Here is a 19,501-nt window from a genome sequence, read left to right on the forward strand (position 1 = left end):
GCCATTCTGCGACAAAACCAGACTCATCAGCTTCTCCGAACGAGGGATGAAAAATTTATTTATTTTCGAATCATCTGCTCTAAGGTACTACGGGTTTGCGCGAATTAAAGTGGAGTGTGAGAAAAAAAATATCCGTTATTCCTTGTAATGTTTATTGCTACCTCAGAGTACCTCAAATTAACGACAATTCAAACGGCAATTGGAGGACTAACGTTTCGAAGAAAACCCAACTGTTCGTGCTATATTTCATCAACAATTCACCGTAACCGTGTGTCGTTTATCCATCTAATCACTTATGGTTGATAAGAAAACGAACTCATTAAATATTTCAGCCTCCCACGCAAACCCGTGAGGCGCTCGTCCGCCGAGAATAATGGCGACGAATGTCCTGTTCAATTCCCACCGGGCGGACGTTTGGTTTGGTGCAAAAATGTCAACACCACACAAACAGGAGGCTGAGCTCCCGTGGGTTTTGCATCAAATTACACGCTTCACAGCATCCACAGCATTGGCTCAAAATTCTCTCACTCGTCGGACGCATCCTGTTGTGCCACCGAGCGTGCTGCCTTTTCAAGGTCCCTGTGTTAGAGAGTAGGGCCGTAACATGCAAAACCACCCTCAGGCACCTGTGTTTATTTGTACGAATCTTAGAAAGAGCAACACCGCACGCCAGTCCGGCCAAAACCAAAACGCTGCACCAGACAAATGTTGACCCGGTGCTGAGATGTGCAGCATACTGGAAAATGTGCCGTACCATCCTGTCCGTGTTTTCCATGCCGATGATCTCAGGGCTTCCCTCTGAAAGCTGACGAAAAGTGCCGACTGACATTTGAATAAAGATTAAAGCGATTGGGCCCGGTGACTTTTCCCGGCGTCGCCCAGGGAAATGACGCACTTCGCCGGCACGAGCAACATTGTTCTCCGTTTCTCTCAGCGATGGTACAGCGAAGTAAGAATTAAGAAACCCGTCCTGAGTGAATTAAATCCATTACGCAGCGCACCATCATTACCGGGCTATATTTACACGCGATACCAGCTTCGAATAGTGCGCTTCGTTGCCGAGCTTCGTCGGTGTGACATCAAGTGTTAGATTACTCGCATAATGGGGCGCTTTAATTTGCTCTGATTAGCGTTCGTGTTCGCGTTGTAACCGAGCAACCAATTTCCCTAATGACGCCTTGCGGCCGGAACCGTAGCATAATGTTTAATGTGAAAGTAAGAATGCTCATCCTCACACCACCGTACGGTTTGGTGGTTGCATTCCGACCCCAAAAAAAAGCCCCTGCAGGCCGTTGCAAATTACCGCTGCTGTATGACGGACGGTCAGAGAATAACCGTCACGAGATGCAAATGGAGTGTCTGTCTTTTTTTTTTTTGGTCGTTGTTGCTCGAACTTTATATTCATTTTAGTACCACTCCAACGTGGCCTTGCTCCGAGACTAACCGGTACGGCGCGGTTGTCCTGGTTGCTAGTTGAACTTGCTTGAATGCTGCAAAAGCCCTCAAGCTCTCGACCAAGCGGTGGCCCCACGATGTTGGGCTCCAGCGCTCGATGGCCTTGCGCCCCCAGATATTGGCGGTCGTTTTCGGACTTCACGCTGCTGCTGCTGCTGCTGGTTTTGCTCCGGTTTCTTGCCAGCGAGCTCGATGAAGTTGAACCGAACAAGGTCCCGAATTAAGCAGGTCTGGGATATTTGGATTTTGCTTGCTGTTGTTTTTTTTTTGGTTTCCTTGTACTTCTGTGAACTTCGCTCGCCGTTTCCACTACTGGACCACATCTTGAGCACGAGAAAGACCCTGATTTGTAGTCAGACGGCGTGAGCCCGTTCTGTTTGTGCTTGTGCTGTTGGGCAGCAAATGAACTCAAGCACTTTTTGCGACCAACTCTCTTCAACCAGCTGTCGAAACACAGCCACACAGACCAAACGGATCGCTGATTGATTGCAAAGATCCCCACAAAACAGGCTGCGAATGGCTGCGAATGGCTTCATGCTTTAAAGTGCGCAATAAAATAGCTCAGATTTGAAAACAAAAACCCACAACACCCGCGTACATTCGCGAGCCGTTCACTTCAAAGTGACATAAGCCTTGCATGCCGTCTTCTATTGTTTTTCGGTTCGCTTGATCCCGGTGTGCGATTAAGCAACAGTGTGTATGTGACACGATGTCCTAGTTTTCGCGTGTCAGTATAACACGGCAACGGAATGGGACACACGTGAAAATGCATCGTCCCGTGTTCATTTGCTGGAGTGGGGAGGGAAAAAGAAAACGTATCTAACATGTTTTCTTTTCTCTGCTGCTTCCGCATTCACCGCTGTGTTGGTATGGTTGTGTGTGGGGTTTTTTTTTTCTCTCAAAATCATTAGGGATATCATTTTTCTCTCATTTCTTTTATCCGCTTCCTACGGCGCGCAGCATCGGTTTCTCCTTTTAATGATAGCAACAAATTATTGCGTCACTTGAGCCAAAGCAGGCGTTGGAAATATTCGATTGAATCGGTCGGTTGGCAATACGATCGTAGTAGGTGTGCATGTTAAGCAGCCCCACTGTCGCCTGCGTGTGGCGCCGTTTTCCAAACACCGGTTCCCAATACACCAAAACGAAACGCCCATGAGGGAACTGGTTTCTGCATTCGTAATTTCCGACGCACCGTTTCCTGTCCCGCGCAAACATGCATTTCGCAAAGGGCTTGCATGCAATCGCCCGGTTTTTTTTTGTAGGCTTTCAACGATGAAAAAGCGCATGACTTTTTGCGTGGTGAATTCCTTAAACAATCCGCATCGTACTACTGTAACAGGGGAGTAGAACATGTGCGCGCGCTTTTTTTTTTGTTGCTTGTTAGAAGCCTCCTCTGACAAAATGGCTCCTTTTGGGCGTGAGATAAAAATACGGACGACATTCGTCGCACGATCGCACTAACACTCGCAGATCCTCGACAGGCACTACTTACGCAAGGATTCTCACCTCTCGGCTACGAAAGGCTGCCCTGCCCAGCAGGTCGGTTCTACTGCGCTCTACTGGCACGTGAAAGTACACTAACTTCGACGCACAAACACCCAACAAAAACACGCAGGCACACACAGACGCACAGGCAGGCACACACTTGCTTGCACGTGCCAACGGCGAAACGAAGAAAAAAAAAAGCCTTTACGATCCGATCCAACGTCCGATCGCGCTCACAACGCACCACCAAATGATGCCGCCAGACGAGTTTGGCTTCAGTTTTAAAGCTCGCTTGACCGAAACGAGAAGGTCTGTGCGTGGCCCCCCTTGCATTGGCTTCCTTCCATCGGTTGTCTGTGACGCCATCACGCACGCAAAAGCCTTCTCTCTCGCACTCTCGACGAGGGCTCTCTGCTAAACTCGAGCCCACCGGTGGCCTATTGGCGGGTTATCTCGCTTTTAGGGCACCCTAGCGGTCTACAGTGCTGTGCAGGTGGATGGGCACACGTCATAAAGGACACTTTAAGCCACAAGCTCTTAATTCTAGCCACCAATCGGTGGGACAATATCCAAAGCGCAAAGGCCAGCAGGCTCAAAACCAGCCAGCAGGTATTACGCCCGATTGCCTCAGCAAAAAGGTTTCCAAACGGCAAAACGGCCCCATCAGCGCCTCAGCCTAATCGGTCGTCTAATTATTCTTTCAGCTGCCTAATTTCAGCTCTCATATCGGTGCTGCCGGTGCTGTTCATTTTCAGCCAAACCCACGGCGTTCTGCAATCTGCATGTCGCGAATCGCGCGAGATGTCGGTCCTGTCAAACCGTTCTTGGCAGCAAAGCGGCCAACATCGACACATCGACGGGGGTTTGCCACCGAACCCGCTGGCAATGTGCCGCTCTTTGCCGGCGGTTGAGTGTTTGGAAATTTACTTTTCATGCAGCAAAAAAGAAAAAACAAGCGCGCTCCTGCAGGGTGCGTTCGCAAATCGCACACCACTGGCGAGACAATCTTCAACCACCGCCGGCAAAAGGGGTTGTCGACCGGTCACTTTTCTCTGCTCCGGTGTTTGCCTTCGAGCTGCCTTCGAAACCAAACGGATTGGGAAACGTTACGCAACCATCAATCTAAGCCACTGTCAAGATAAAACCACCCACATCTCAGCCAAACCCACCGGCAGGGTGTTCTCGATGGCTGTCAAAGGATACCTGCTTGTCTACTTATTTCATTCCAGCATGAACTTTCGGTGATATGATTTTATTTATTGTGCCTGCCAACGAAAACCTAGCGTTGGGTAAAGTTGAGCCCAAGGTTTATGATTCCGCTTCGGCTTCGGCTTCAACACATTCGACAAGGCAACGTTCCGACGCGCCGGGAAAGAATCTAGCGAGCGTGAAGGAATGATAAATTGTTGCCCTCCTAGCTGAAGGTCCTCCTTCAGAACGGCAAAGAACACGGCTTGTTGCGCTGGCTGTCCGTTAAACTGCCAACACAAGACGGCTAGCGCGTTTAGAGCGTGTTTAGAGCGTGCACTACCGGATGTGGGGTTAAATTCTTCCCCATAAAGCTACACCAAATGACGGTTTGCTTTTTACACAAGGCTTTCCCCCCCCATGAGGCTCTCGATTCGTCGCATAATTTAAACTACCGCCTACTACATCGCACTCTCCGTTTGAGATTAACTTTCGCCCCTCGTCGGTTCATTACGCGTTTGCGTTTGGGAGATCGAGAGCCGGCTTTCGATCCAGCCAGCCATCCACCAAAACCTTCATTAAGCACTTGCTGGAGCTCACACAAATGCGTACGTTCGCACGCCCGCTAGCCGGCGGGTTGAATTTTAATGAGACGCCAGCATGCTGTGGTTTTCCGGCGCCGAAGCTTCCATTTTCCATCACACGAGGAAATGTCGAGAAGGAACGATACGCCATACACCGGAACAATGCAGCACAATTGAAATGAGATAGCCCACCGCGTGTCCAGGGGAAAATGAACCACGGCACCAATTTTGCGTTTTTTTTGCTTTGGTCTACGAAACTTTCCGCTCGTTCGGTTTGCGTGGAAACGGACATAAATCGTTGCCACAGATGGGTTTAGTTCGGCCCATCTCACTAGCTGTCTAAGTGTCTGGGGAACTACCGAAATTAAAAAAGTACCCCAAAATCCAACCAAACTAGCGTGTACAAAACGGACAAGGGTACGGTGATGCAATGGGTGAAAACTCAGGCGAATCATTCCTCCGGCGCATTGTTGAATTTCGATTCCCAATCCTTCCCCCCATCTCGTCATAATTTAAATCTGCTCACGATGTGTCCTGTTAACTGTCGGCTTCTGACGGTTGCTATCCGCCTGCTACTTTCACCTAACAAAGCTGCAATCATTCTACCTTTGACGGAACGGTTGGCGGCGTTGCTTCCATGGTAACCAATGCTTACCATTTTATTTTTCCTGCTTGAATGTGCTCCGATGCACAACACAATAGAATTTCCCGATTGTGCGAAGAAATGTTTTGCTTTCCCGACCGATAGGCCATTATTAATATGTATGAGGTCAATGGGATCCGTTTCGGTCCCATGGGGATGTAGTGCTGAGTAGCATAATGGCATTGAACCGTTCGAATGAAAACATCTGCTACAAATGATTGGATAACATCGCGCGTAAAGGATAGCACAACGATGGGGCCAATGTTTGCCCGGTGTTCTACGAGCAATCGAGCTTAAGATTCACCACAACGATGACACGCAGCAGATTGTGTTCACAAATTATATGCTGGAATAGGTTGATGAAGTCGTATGTGACTTATATCTCTTGTTAACGATAAAACAATAGGCTCCCGCCGAGGAAAACTCCTCCATAGTCTAATGGAAACAGCGGAGAGAAGCGAAAAAAAAAAGAAATCTTGTTACAATAGAACAAGAGCAAAGAAACGAACCATTGCAAGCGGCGTAAGAGAGCATGAATCAGTACAATGTTGGCTCATTTCGCAACGCACCGTCAAGAAAATGGCTTCTTCGTGTAATCATTTCCAAAACAGTGCCCATAAGCGCCACGGCAGACATCCCACGGATTACGGTTTGTGGCAATATTGTACCAGGGCGGGGTTTTGGTTTTTGTAGCATATCTTGCTCGTGGTTTTACGCATGAATACACTTGCTAACTTTTCTTTCTTGCCGCGATGTTTTTTTTTTTTTGCTTTTTATTTTCAGCACTTTCCACTCTCGAACAAAGCGGAGCATGGAAACTTTGCTTCCCTAATCCTCGCAAGCATCACCGAAGCCACACACAAGCTGGCTGCGCCGGTCAGAGTCCTGCACGGTTGCAGCACAGGACATAGCTTCTGAGCAACCAACCATTTCCACCAGGTGGTTTCGACATACACACACACACACCCACACTAATGTACCAGTAATCAACGGTGTGGCTGCGTGAAAGATTACCGCACCAGCGAAAGCGACGCCTGGGGGTGAAAAAGGATTCAAAAGGACTAATCACAAGCCAACCAAGCGCCACCATACCAACCCGAAAACGTGAGCACGTTCGTTTGCGGAACGCGTGCTCGGTGGAGAAACAAAACCCATGGCGAACCATCCACTTTGCAAAATGTCGGCCAGCGCGATAATTATCCTGCTGCTCGTTTTCGAATCCACAATCACCAGCGGTAGCGTCAGCCACAGCATGGTGGATCCCCAGCGTGTCCTTAGCAGTTCGGGCATGAGCCTTGGGACCAGCTCGGTCGGTGGAAGGACACACAACGAACTCGGTAAGCAGCAGCAGCAGCAGCAACAGCAGAAGGATACAAAACGACCAATAACGCGGTACCGTGCGTGAAAAAGCAGCACTGCAAAAGGGCTGCTAGGCTGGGCTCATTCATTCATCAACCATTTTTTGTGCATCTTTTGCTTATGCTTTCTGCTTCGTGTGGTGCTTTCCTGTTTCTTTCAGACTCAATGCAGCAGAAGGTGATGGAGCTGCTGAAGGTGACGTCACGGCCAGTCGCAAGTTCTACTGCTGACGACTCGTCGGATCTGCTGGAAACAATGCAATCAGCAACCATCGCGAGCAACACAAGCAGCAACAATGCGAGTGACATCGACATCCTTTGGAGGTAGGGGAAAAAACAGAGACCCCCACACACACACACACATTAACCCCCCCGAAGGAAATTCAAGCTTTTCGCGAACCCTAATCACCATGTAATCGAAAGGACGATTTCAATACGCAGAACCGCGCCATTCGCTTTATCCACGTGGTGCTGGTGACCACATCAAAGCAACCATTGAAATGTTCGTTTATAACGTCGCGTCGTAAATTCAATGCGCTCTCAATATGAAGCGTGCTGGGGTGGTTCAATCCATCCCTGATGGTTTTCCCGAAATACCTAGAAAGGCGTTTGATTCCTGGAGCGTGTTTTGTGAAACAAAATCGAAACAACAGCGGGGGGAGAAGATATTGAAGCGCTGACTTGGGCTAACTTTTTCCCCCTCGTCAAGCTAACGCCGTTCGTAATGAGACTGAAGTTACGTAGCGCTTTTAAGCACGCGAAAGTTCGTTCGGTAGTTCGGCAGACACCGAAAGGATTCTGAAGCTCGCAAAAACACGCTGACGCGATGATGCAGCTCCTTAGCATGGGGATGGGGACCATTACGGTCGTGTTACTCAATATTGCCGCGCGTGAAGCAATCCGCGTGGCAAACGAGGATAATAAAATCCCCCGCTCAAAAAAAAAAAGGATGTACACCATTTCTCAGTGCGGAGAGAGCTTAGCGTTGAGTTGGGACAGTTTTGCGCGTATCGTCGTTATTTTTCAGTTCCATTGATCTTGCCAGTGCCCTTCGCGAACTCGGTTGGAATGCGACTAAAAAAAACGATATGACCGCTCACGAAAATACTGTTGCGAAGGGCGAATGACACTAGCAATAGTTGCCCACCATAATCCCGTAACCGTCAGGACGATTCACCTTGCTCTTCTTCGCGATAAAGCTTCCGTCGCTTTTCTGGTGTTCCCAACGTAAACGACATTCAGCGGTGAAGACCATTACGGCGAATTCGGAAGGAAAACTCAATCAACACCACCTTATTGCTGTTTGGATCATCCTGGCGGACGTTTCTCGGGAATGAAAGCAAGCAGAGTGAGCAAAGTAATTCGATGTCGATGCCGTTATTCCCCCCATCGAACGTTGTCACGTTGTGAACGCTCGCCCGACCGAAATCAAAATTTATTCCCCTGGTCCGTGTCCATAAGACACGGAACAAGCAGGAAATGTGCGCAATTTGGACGCAACATGTCTTTTTTTTTTGCTTGTGTTCAACATACGCTGTGTTTTTTCTCCTCTCTTTCGATTTTATTCCATCTTCATCGTGCGGTTGCCCTTGTCACCCTTGGCAGCAAATACATCGTCCGGTCCGGATACGTGCTCCCGGTGGATCCGCTGTTTGTGGCCAAAATCAATCCCTTCTGGCTACAGTTCGAGCCACCGACGACGGGCGAACATTACTTGCTGGCCATGTTCTACTTTCTCATGATGCTGTTCGGTGTCATCGGAAACGCGCTCGTGATCTTCATGTTCTACAGGTAGGTGAAGCATTTTCGTAACATTTTCATCTTTTTGCACGCAATCGGCACGCAAGAGAGAGCGAGAGAAAAATACTTCCCACCACTAGCTTTCCTTGCTCTTTGGCTTGATTGCGGTTCAACATTCGTTTATTGTGATGAAGATAAATTGTCCATCGATTAAGTTGTACCATCGCATACCTGTTGATTGTTGATACGGATGCAACAACCTGCCTTTCGCGCACGGTTGTTTCCGCCGGCGCACGACGATATCGTGATGAATATTTATGTTATGAACGCGCGGTAGTTCGTTGGCGCATAGCAAACATATCACCGGTGGTAGAAATGATTACGGGATGGGTGTCACATTTTCTATTTCTGACTTTGGTGATCGTCGTCTATTTTGGATGCATTTTTAGTGATCATGCTGGCATCCAAATCTGCATTGAAATCATATATGCTTTCGATGAGAGTTGGGAATTTCAATTCCTGAGATTGAAGTGAAATTTATCTCTCCTAAAAAAATGCATCAAAATCAAGCGATTTTAATACTATTTTATTCATTCGATGAAATCCAGCAAAGTTATCTTCCTGCTACATCATTCAATAAGCCATCGAATTATGTCCTGATTTTGTAAATGCATTCAAGAGTAGAGCGTTCCCTTAGAGCCGACGATGTTGAACCGATAAACGCCTGACAGTAGGCAAGAGTGTTTAACCGAGTGTATCGATCGAGAAGAAGAACAAGTCAGTCAACCCAGAATGTCGACAAATTCTGCCGCAATATGATCCAGTGTTTCAGTATTAGACAACCAGATTATATTACCATATTTGTTGAAATTGACAAATTCTATTCGGGAACGATTGGATGCTATACATTTTCAATGTCAATTGTTCAGTGATAATGGGTTTAAAATTTATATTTATTCGATTATGCCAATTTATATTTGAATACGTTTCATTATTTCATATACTCATTGTTCAATTTTTCAATTTGGTAACATTTTTCAAAGCTCGGTAATCAATATGATTTGTAAGGCTACATTTCTTAGCATTTTTTCTTTCTCATATACTATACTGTAAATACTCATATTTCTTTATAAATTCGTAGTACTATTTTTTTCGCTAGCATTATTTATAGCCCGGCAATCAATGTGATTTGTAAGGCGTACATTTCTCAGCATTTTTTTTTCTTTCTCTATATGCTTTATTTGCATCATTATCATTTTTTTGTTCGCCATCGTTTTTGTTATTTTATTTCTTTTTTTTGTCACTGTTTTCTTTTTTGTGGGCTCTTTTTGATGATGGCATACTTATTGATATTACTGGTTAGCGCTTGTTACATGTTATCATGGTATGAAAGGAAAAAGAGATTTTTTCATCTACTCTGCAATGCATCTACTGCCCATCGGTGCCTTCCTCAACTAAATCGCACACAATTTCAATCGGCTCATCCACCGATACGATGTCCTTCGGCTGCTTACGGTGTCTGCGGCATTTTCCGTGTTCGTGTCCATGCTGGCGTTTACCTTCCCACTTAGCGTGCCGTTTGAAGTGCCCTTTGCTGTGCTTGCAGTAACGTTTGCCATGGTGTTTGCCTTCCACAAGGCACTTTTTGTGGTGCTTCTTCTTATGCCGCTTTTCAACGCTGTTCTGTTCGCTGCGAGCTGCTGCTGCATTTGGATCCGCACTGGAAGAGCTCGAACTCGAGTCACTCGAACCACTGCTACTGCTGCTGCTGCTGCTGCTGCTGCTGCTACTACTGCTCGAAGAACTCCTGCGATGGTGGTGTCGTCTACACTTCCTCTCGAGATGACGCGGCCGTCCATGATGCCCAAACTCGGGCATCTTGCCATGACATCCTTCTCCCGCAGGTCCAAATCCGTGGTGCCGGTGCATACCCATCCCACCAGCTCTTCCCATCCATCCTCCAAAAGCATGCCCTCCGTGACCGTGCGGACGATGCTGAAGATATCGATGCAGGTCACCATCTCGCCCAAAGATCCAAGGACCATACGGTGCAGATCTCCCACATCCAGGCATATGCCGTCCATGCCACCGATGCCGACCACCATGTCTCCTGTCACGTTCCAACTCCATCCTGGCGAACTCATGCGCAATCCGCTCACTTTCTTCCACCTGAACCGTGGCCGTTTCCTTCGCCACCGCCTGTTCGATCGCCCTCTCAAGCTCCAACTCCTGCGGCAGCTCTTCGTACAAGCTCTCACGCACCGGTCCCGCCATCAACCCGATCACAAACCTATCCAGCAACGCCGACTCCAGCTGGCGCTCGGGAAATTCGCACTCCATCGCGAGGCTCTTCAAACGAGCGTACCATTGCTTCACACTTTCACCGCACCGTTGCTCCGCACGGTAGAAACACTCTCGCCGACGGAAAATGGCCACTTCCTGGGTGTAATGGCGCTCGAGCAAACCGCACAACGTCTCGTACGCCATGTCCTTCGGTGATTGCGGGTGGCAGAGACTGCGAAGGGTCGCGTACGTCGCCTTACCGATCACACTGATCAGTACGCGCACGCGAGCTGTTGGTGCGATCCCGTTCGCCTCGTAGAACTCCTCCAGAATCTCACGGTACACGGTCCAATCGTCCGTTTCCGCGCGAAACTTTGGCATCTGCGTTGCCATTGTCGGTGGTGTTTTTTGTTGTTTGACTGGGTGCTCTTGGCCCTTACTTAACTCCTTTTTGTACGTTTTTTTTGCTCGCTGTCTAACGCACTGCTACACAACACTGAATCCTTTGTTTGGCTTCTGCTTTAATTGAACGCGACGCCGGCGATTTGTTGCAACAATCGACTGTCAACTGGTTCTCTGATGCAAGTGTTGCCCTTCCACGCGGTTTATATACTCGCCGGCCGTTTTTCCCCACACTATCGCGCGCGTTTTTGTTGCAGTTTTATTTTTGTTTGTGCTTTCCTCCCCTACCGGGCCCTACCCCAACAACTCCAACGGGCCATGTCCCCCCCCCGCCACCCTTTTTCGCCCATCCGCGGGAGATAGTTGCTTAGTCATTATCTCGGATTTCACCACACTCGCAGGCCGCTTGCATCAGTGTTGGTTAATCTTACTTCCTGGAATCACATCTCAGGGGGGGGTGGGGTTTATGAATGGCGCCCATGTTCTGGGGTGGGTGCCGTAATAAGTGCCTTTCTCGAGAAGCATGGGGTGTGGAAAAAGGGCCCAAAAAAAAAACGCCAGTAGGAGGAAATCGTAAGGCGTTCGGCGGGTTGCACGCGAGGGTTAAAGGTGGTGGGAATTGGTCACGCAAAAACGCCCACAAACCTGTTCGAACGTGATGGTTCACGTTGATGCTGCGATTATCACACGCGCCGGCGTAGAGAATGAGTCATGCGAGTCACATTTGTTTTTTTTTGTTTGTAGCGGCACATTGTGCAGCGTTATCAGTGCACTTACGTAATAAATTTTTTTTGTTGCTACTTGCTTATAAGTACTACAAAAATAATTATATTGTCCCGAGTGACTCATCGCCATCGTGGTTCTTTTAAAACATCTCTTCATTTAGTAAAATAAATTACGGCCCTGTATGGGCTTTTAACACTCCTGCCATATTTTCGGATTGCCACTTTATATTCAGCCGCTCGTAAAGTCCATTAATGTTTCACACCATTTCGCGATCTGAATTCGCAAACATTTTATTATCGAATCGCACAGAAAGGTACTCCCACAGGATTCATCATACTGTCAGCGTCCGGAAATCATATGCCAGTGTAACGAAAAGGGCACCGGCAAACAGGAAACATCGAAGTAAAGACAGCTATCGCAGCGTGTCTGTTCACGGAATCAGCCAAAAGCCACAGTCACAGTCACAGATGGTGTCATTAAATTTATCATAGATGAGTTGCTCGTGGTTTTACGGTGAAGCGTGACGTACGTGCCACGATTTTTCATTCCGCTCGTTAGGCCAGCTCACGGCGTTAATAAGAAATATCCTCTTCACACTCTTCTAACACACCACGCATCAGCCGAAACAACCCCCGGGGGGAATGGGAGTTACGCACGGGATGCTTTCGCGCTATTTTCAACAAATCGTCGTTAAGGCTTGTGAGGATTTCGCAAATAATTTCCACTCATTTTTAATGTTTCACATGCAGTTCGGGGGGGGGGGGGGTTTACTGCAATGGGTTTGTTTTTATTTCATAATTCAGAACTTATCAAATAAATATATCTAACGTAATCTTAAACAAATGATGTTCTGCGCATGCATTCACAGAACCATCTCACAGAGGGGGCTTCGATCGATCGTTTGATCACCGGAAGTGCCTAGATCACACCGGCCACTTCACTCTTCAACGCGCACTCCTTATTCACCGCCAGCTCGAGTGCCTGCTCAAGCGAAAGATCCTCATTTTCCTCACACAGCCGGTCCATGATCATGCCACTGCGCAACCCGGTCACGAATTTGTCCAACAAAATCGCCTCCAGGTTCTCACCGAACCGGCAATCAACCGAAAGCTTCTTCAACCGACCGTACCACTGCGTCACGTTCTCGCCCGCGTTCTGGGTCGCGTTGTAGAAGTTGGTTCGCTCGCGAAAAACCGCAACCTGAGGGCTGTACTGCTTGCGGAGTAGTTCGCACAGCTCCTCGAAGGTTTTCGCCTTGGGCAGCGTCGGATGGCACAGATCCCGGAGCGTCTTGTACGAGTCACTGCCGATCACGGAGATGAGCAGGGCAGTTCGTTTACCCTCCGGGATGTCGTTCACTTCGAAGAACTGCTCCAATCGCTCCTGGTACACGTTCCAATCGTCGATGTACCCATCGAACTCGGGAATCGAACCGACCATCGCCTGACCGACCATTTTGGTTTTGTGAATTGTGACGGTGCGAACGAAAAGCCTGACCACTCCCAGCTATAGAACGAACCCCAGCGTGTTCGAACGCGTAGCGAACTGAACGGTCGCGAACGAACGCGATTTAGTTTTTACCAACGACTGACTAGTGGGGGGGGGACTAGTCATATTAGTGCTTGTGTTTGTGAAACGCCACATCACAGACAGCTCCCCACAGTAGGCTGTGATGGGCAAACCGGTCGACTTGGACCCCGTGTATTTGTGTGCGAGCGAGCGCTCCAACATGCTCCAATGTTTTTTCATGCCTTCTTGCCTGCCAGATGACATCATCACTTGGTGCGCTTGCATTTGTGCAACGGCTTAAACTTGAAATAGAGAGAAAAAAATCGATAATACCCTCCCGGTGGCACACACACACACACCGGGCCGGGTTTGTTTGTGAGTGGGACCGACCGGCCGGCCGGCAGGTCGAATGTTGTGAAATTAGCGAGTATGATTCAGCAGCGGTGGGGTTTTCATGATTTTTCACGCAGCGACGGGAATTTTCGCTGCAGCCTTAAGTGACAACTAATGCCGGTGGAATTAAACTCGTTCCTATGATTGCACATGCTTCCGTAATCACGTACCGTGGGCGTGTGTCGTTGGAAAAATAGAACGATTCGTGCTTGACCTTGGAATGCGTGTTCAAGGTCAACTTGGTTTTCGAGTTACAAATGGCAGGGGGTATGGATATTATTTTTGTACATCTCATACCCGTTGGGATAATTATATCCAAATAAAATCTCCGCATGACGAAGCTCCGGACAAACGTGTTTCTATAGAATACATTTAGCAGCATATCTCGTCTGTTGCTCGTCATGACGAAGTAAGATTTTCCCTTCAAATGTGATATGCTGTGAGTCTCTTTATCAAATAAACCCGCAGCAAGTTGATTTTGTGTATGCGTAAAGCCAGAAAACCGGCTTACGATAAACCGGTTTCATGCAAGCTTCCCACACACGCATCAAGAATGTGTATCTGGATAATGTATGTATATTTAATATGCTTTCTTTCGAACATTTTCGTGTTTCTTTCCCGATGTTATAGCGTTTGTAGTAAAGCAAAAAGAACCCAATTCGCATGTATGCTTACGAACGAAAAATACTTCCATATCGGTTTATTAAATGCTCTTACTGGCTACATCTGTTTCGCTTAAACGGGGTTTTGCTTAAAAATCTACTCTCAAACACAGGAAGTTTTCTTTTTTTTTTTTCGCCTTTTAATCCCCCCCAGCTTGCGAATGATTTTCGTCCTCCTTTTGGCGCCGGTTCCTTCGCCGGTTCCTTCCGCGCCCATGGCCACGTTTCGCCCCACCTCGGTCGTCCCCAAAGCACGACCCATCCTCGCTGGGTGGAACCGCCCCACCACACACACACATACGAGTCGCACCGGCTCCTGTGGCACCACAAACCGCCGGCTGCTGGTAAGCGCTTTCCTTCACCGCACACTCCTTGTTGACGGCAATGTCAAGGGCCTGCTCGAGCCGTAGCGTTTCATTTTCCTCACACAACCGGTCCAACACCTGACCCGGCCTCAGCCCGGTAATGAACTTATCCAGCAGGATCGGTTCCAGGTTGGAGCCGAATTTACAATCCACGGAGAGCTTCTTCAACCGGCCATACCATTGCGTTACGTTTTCTCCCAACGATTGCGTCGCGTTGTAGAAATGTGTCCGCTCGCGGAAAATGGCCACCTGGGGGCTGTACTGCTTGCGAAGTAACTCACACAGATCATCGAACGGGCGATCCTTGGGCAGGGACGGATGGCACAAATCTCGCAGGCTTTTGTACGCCTGGCTACCGATGCAGCTGATCAGAAAGGCGCTGCGCTTTTCGAGCGGTATTTCGTTCACCTCGAAGAACTGCTCCAACCGCTCGTAGTACACGTTCCAGTCGTCAAAGTTCACGCTGAACTCGGGAATCGTACCGATCAGCTGCGCCATGGTGAAGTGAACGTCCGTCGCGTTCCCGATTCGAAGCGCGTTTCGTGTGGTATGATTTTATAGTCGGCTGTAGCCCGTCGGCTCTTGAGCTGCGTACCAACACACAGCCGTTCCACACGCTCGCACCAAACAATCTACAACTACCAACGTTGGCGGCTGCTTTTCTTCCGTCGACGCAACGAACACAAACCCAAACGTCCCTTTGGCCGGATGCCAACTGTGAGCTGTTTGGTTTTTCCAACCTATGATAGCCATCTATTTTCGTAATGCATCATGAAACATCTTTTAATGAAACATGTTCATGCACTTTGCATGAACAGTTTTTTTTACTGAATCGCGATGAATGACTCACGTGGAGTGATTTAGATTCATCAGCAAAAAAAAACACCATCTGCACAATGGCTTAAGTGGCTTAGTTCATAGAGTTTTATTACGTTAGAATCGTAAGTAGAAAAACATGACGTTATGCTAAAGATAAAACGATTCCGGTGGCACCACACAAACACCCGCCTATAACCGTTCGGATGGTGTTCGTGAGCGAACGATTCCGGCCATGTCACCACGATCTGTAGCAACCGCGGTTAAACGCGTATAAAACCTACCGAACATGCCGGTTTTAAGGTCAGTTTGAATCGTGCACTCCATTCGTAAGCGCCGACAGAGCCGTTCTCTAGCGGTTAGACCTTGGACAAAAGGGGGTTGGGGAGAAGGGTCACCCCACCCCGGGTCCCAGGTCAAACCATCATCCAGGACGAGAGACGCCCGTCGTGCGGGAACAGTGAAGCGCAAGGACTCGCTCCGGTGGAACCGTTATATTTCCGTCCTTCACGTACCATCTGGCCGAGGATGCTCCGGACCCGTGTGTGTGTGCATATGTGTCCAGCAAACCCGGAACCGGGAAAACTCTGACCGATGTGTGGATCGTGAGGCCGCTGACTGCCGGTAACGCTCGCTTGGGGCCCTCCGGAGTTTGACGCACCGTTGTCCTCCGTCGTAGAAGGTCGAGCTGAGTAACGCCTTGCTGCCGCCGTAAAGAATAGTTAGTCGTTAGAGCGAGGAAGAAGTTTACGATAACGACCGCGGGATGATGTCATCGTGCAGGACAAAAAAAAAAGAATCCCCAGCGCACGTCGTGTGATGATATGGCTGCGGTAACGTCAAACGAGGTTGCGTTTACAACGCCGTGTTGAGGTGTTTTCAACGCAGCGAAATGCAACCGGCTTCAGTTCAGCGGCAGACAAATGGAACCGATTTTGATCCGTGCCATGGCCGGTGTTGGAATTACTGCAGAATGAAGCCATGTTGGAATTACTGCAGAATCATGCAGTGCTACCAGCGACGTGTGTCCGTCGCACCGCAGCTGTGAGGATCCCTCGAATGGCGCCCCGCAGGTTCATCCTTCTACACTCCTCCTATTCTGCCGGCAAGGTGCTTAGTTCCGGAGATGTGTCAGAGTTAAGCATTCATGTTCGTACATGTGCACAAACACAACTGTGTTGTGCACATGACAACATCAACAACGCTTACAGTTCGTTAACGAACTAAAGCACTCCCGCGTGCCAGGGGACACGCTATACTAAATGTGCCCCTTCAGCAGGATTCTGCCCAACTGGCGGAATCCACAACTTCGTCGACCAACCGGTTGGCAAAACACGTTTCACTTGCCCCGTGCAAGTGTCACAAGGCACCGCTCGTGTCCGAGGACATCCGCTTCCCATGCCCGTTGCCGTGTCTTCTGTCGAGTGATGGACGCTCCCCAAACGGCCTCGATACTCCACGGTTCCCAGACGGGGGGCGAGTTGCAGTTCAGCCGTGGGTCGAGTACCACCGCAAGGACGCGCTTACTAGGCAGGACGAAAGCAAGCAATCCTTCCCAAAGATAATGATAACTACAACACCTTCCGATATGGAAGGGCTTCGTGGAGCAAATAAAGTACAACCCCGCCTAAAGAATACAGAGATGGATTGCCAAGTGTCCTCGGCGGCTGCCGAGTGGGGTGGCAGCTGAGCAGTGTTCGCTCCTCGAAAACGAACAATCATCAACAAAGTGGAAACAAATAAAGATATACCGTTCGGGTGAAATATCCTGAACGAAGAACACTTTCCATCGACCCCGCAAGGTGACGATGGATGATGTTGAATAAAATCTGCAAATAGAAAATGTAAATCTGCCGTTTTCTTACTTTTTTTTTGTCCCTTTCATACTGCAACTTTATGTGGCTCATGATGACCGATTCATTACGATCGTACGGGTAGTGTCATGAACGCTCACGATCACGAATGAACACATTCACTCGCACCACTTGCACGCATGATTTGAAAATGGGAACTCAGTGTTAGATATGGTCGATACCGTTCCATACCTTATCCTCCTTTTTCTTTACGTATCAGATATCGATCGTTGCGCACACCCGCCAACTATCTCGTAATGAACCTAGCCGTAGCGGACTTTATCATCATGATGGAGGCTCCGCTGTTTATCTACAACAGCTTCCACCAGGGTCCGGCTCTCGGTTCAGTTGGTGAGTAACTCGTTTACAACGATCAATTGAGTGCTTTATTGTCGGTGTCTTCCTCACTCACGCATGCATGCGTTTTTTTGTTTCGGTATTTTTCACAGGTTGCACAGTGTACGCGCTGATGGGTGCCATCGGTGGAACAGTCGCGATCGCCACACTCACCGTCATCTCGATCGATCGCTACAACGTCGTCGTTTACCCGCTTAATCCGAACCGTTCGACGACCAAGCTAAAGTGCTACTTTCTGATAGCCTTCACGTGGGCGTACGGGCTACTGTTCGCGATCATGCCAGCCCTGGAGATCGGTCTCAGTAGCTACACGGCCGAGGGCTACCTGACGGCGTGCAGCTTCGATTATCTCGACCGTTCGTACGAGGCGCGCGTGTTCATGTTCATCTACTTCGTGTTCGCCTGGCTGCTGCCGTTCATCATCATCAGCTACTGTTACGCGCACATCCTGATCGCGGTGATCAACGCCAACTCGATCCAGTCGAGCAAGAGCAAGAACAAAACCGAGGTAAAGCTGGCGGGTGTCATCGTGGGCATCATTGGGCTGTGGTTTGCCGCCTGGACACCGTACGCCGTCGTCGCCATGATGGGTGTGTTCGGGTACGAGCAGTATCTGACACCGCTTAACTCGATGATACCGGCGGTGTTCGCGAAGATAGCGGCTTCCATCGATCCGTACTTTTACGCCATGAACCATCCACGCTACCGGCAGATGCTGGAGCGGATGTGCTGCAACCGGGGTGCCGATCAGGGCAACTCGCAGTACCAAACGTCCCACTATACGCGCGGTGCCTCGCGGGCCGGTGAATCCGAGGCTGATGGGGACGAATCCGGCGGCGTCGGCCGAACTCCCGGAGGTGCCAATTCCGTGCGAGCCTCCGGTCGAAGCGGGCGGCTAATCACGGCGAAAGGAGTATCCGGTGTCACATCCGCCGGTGGTGGCGGTGTTAAGGCACTCAAGAAGCAAACCTCCAACGGGGACGAAACGTCGATGGAGGTGTCGATGGAGATGTAACAGTGCTGCCGGCGGGGAGCCCAGCTCCTTCGCACGACGGATGATTTCGAAAACAGTGCCTTCGTGTAGTGTAGTGTAGCGGTTGTATGTGCGAGTGGCCGGGAAAGATGCCCTAGGCGACGGTGTGTAATCACGCAAAAATTGCCGGAAAATGGACCTATTCATTACACCACCTTTGGCCCAGATGTGACGTTCTTTCAGGGCCAAGATGTGACGGTAATTTGGTGGAGGAGAGAGAGAGAGAGAGAGAGAGAGAGAGAAAAAAAAACAACGTAGACAATGAGGTTTCACCGTGGAACGCACCAAAAACCACCCACCCCCACACAAACCAGGGGGATTCTGCCGTAATACGCAAATCATTATCCTTGAGCGTTTGCGGAGGGTTGCGAGGTTACGTTTCTTATTACATCCCTCTCGGATGCTTTAGAAGGGGATGAGAGAGAGTGAGAGAGCGGGTGTACTGAAGTCTTATCGAGCCAACTGGGATGATTTATGTGACAGCAAAGGCGGGGGCAGTGTGAAACAGAAATATCTGTCTGTTTGCTACTTTGCTGGTTGACGAACGTTGCGAACCATCGATAACACGTACCGCGTAATCACTCGATATACGACACTTCAACAATGACGATCCGCTTCCAACAGCAGCACCTTCTTCGTATGTTGC

General features: G+C 49.1%; 4 protein-coding genes across 4 annotated transcripts; 1 reads left to right on the forward strand and 3 right to left on the reverse strand.

Moving 5' to 3' along the window:
• Positions 1-6,511: 6,511 nt before the first annotated feature.
• Positions 6,512-19,085, forward strand: LOC128724538 (opsin, ultraviolet-sensitive). The gene is made up of 5 exons (XM_053818263.1): positions 6,512-6,695; positions 6,878-7,040; positions 8,322-8,507; positions 17,686-17,816; positions 17,915-19,085. Exons 1-5 carry the CDS (start codon positions 6,512-6,514, stop codon positions 18,835-18,837), a joined length of 1,587 nt encoding a protein of 528 aa, XP_053674238.1. The 3' UTR covers positions 18,838-19,085.
• Positions 9,402-11,410, reverse strand: LOC128726051 (uncharacterized). Its single transcript, XM_053819835.1, has one exon. It carries the CDS (start codon positions 11,130-11,132, stop codon positions 9,885-9,887), a length of 1,248 nt encoding a protein of 415 aa, XP_053675810.1. The 5' UTR covers positions 11,133-11,410; the 3' UTR covers positions 9,402-9,884.
• On the reverse strand, positions 12,605-13,377 carry LOC128726055 (uncharacterized). The gene has a single exon (XM_053819837.1). The coding sequence runs from the start codon at positions 13,320-13,322 to the stop codon at positions 12,786-12,788; it is 537 nt and encodes a 178-aa protein (XP_053675812.1). The 5' UTR covers positions 13,323-13,377; the 3' UTR covers positions 12,605-12,785.
• LOC128726054 (uncharacterized) lies at positions 14,450-15,310 on the reverse strand. Its single transcript, XM_053819836.1, has one exon. It carries the CDS (start codon positions 15,292-15,294, stop codon positions 14,572-14,574), a length of 723 nt encoding a protein of 240 aa, XP_053675811.1. The 5' UTR covers positions 15,295-15,310; the 3' UTR covers positions 14,450-14,571.
• Positions 19,086-19,501: the final 416 nt, after the last annotated feature.

This window comes from Anopheles nili, chromosome 3, assembly GCF_943737925.1.
Source record: "Anopheles nili chromosome 3, idAnoNiliSN_F5_01, whole genome shotgun sequence".
Lineage (NCBI taxonomy): Eukaryota > Metazoa > Arthropoda > Insecta > Diptera > Culicidae > Anopheles > Anopheles nili.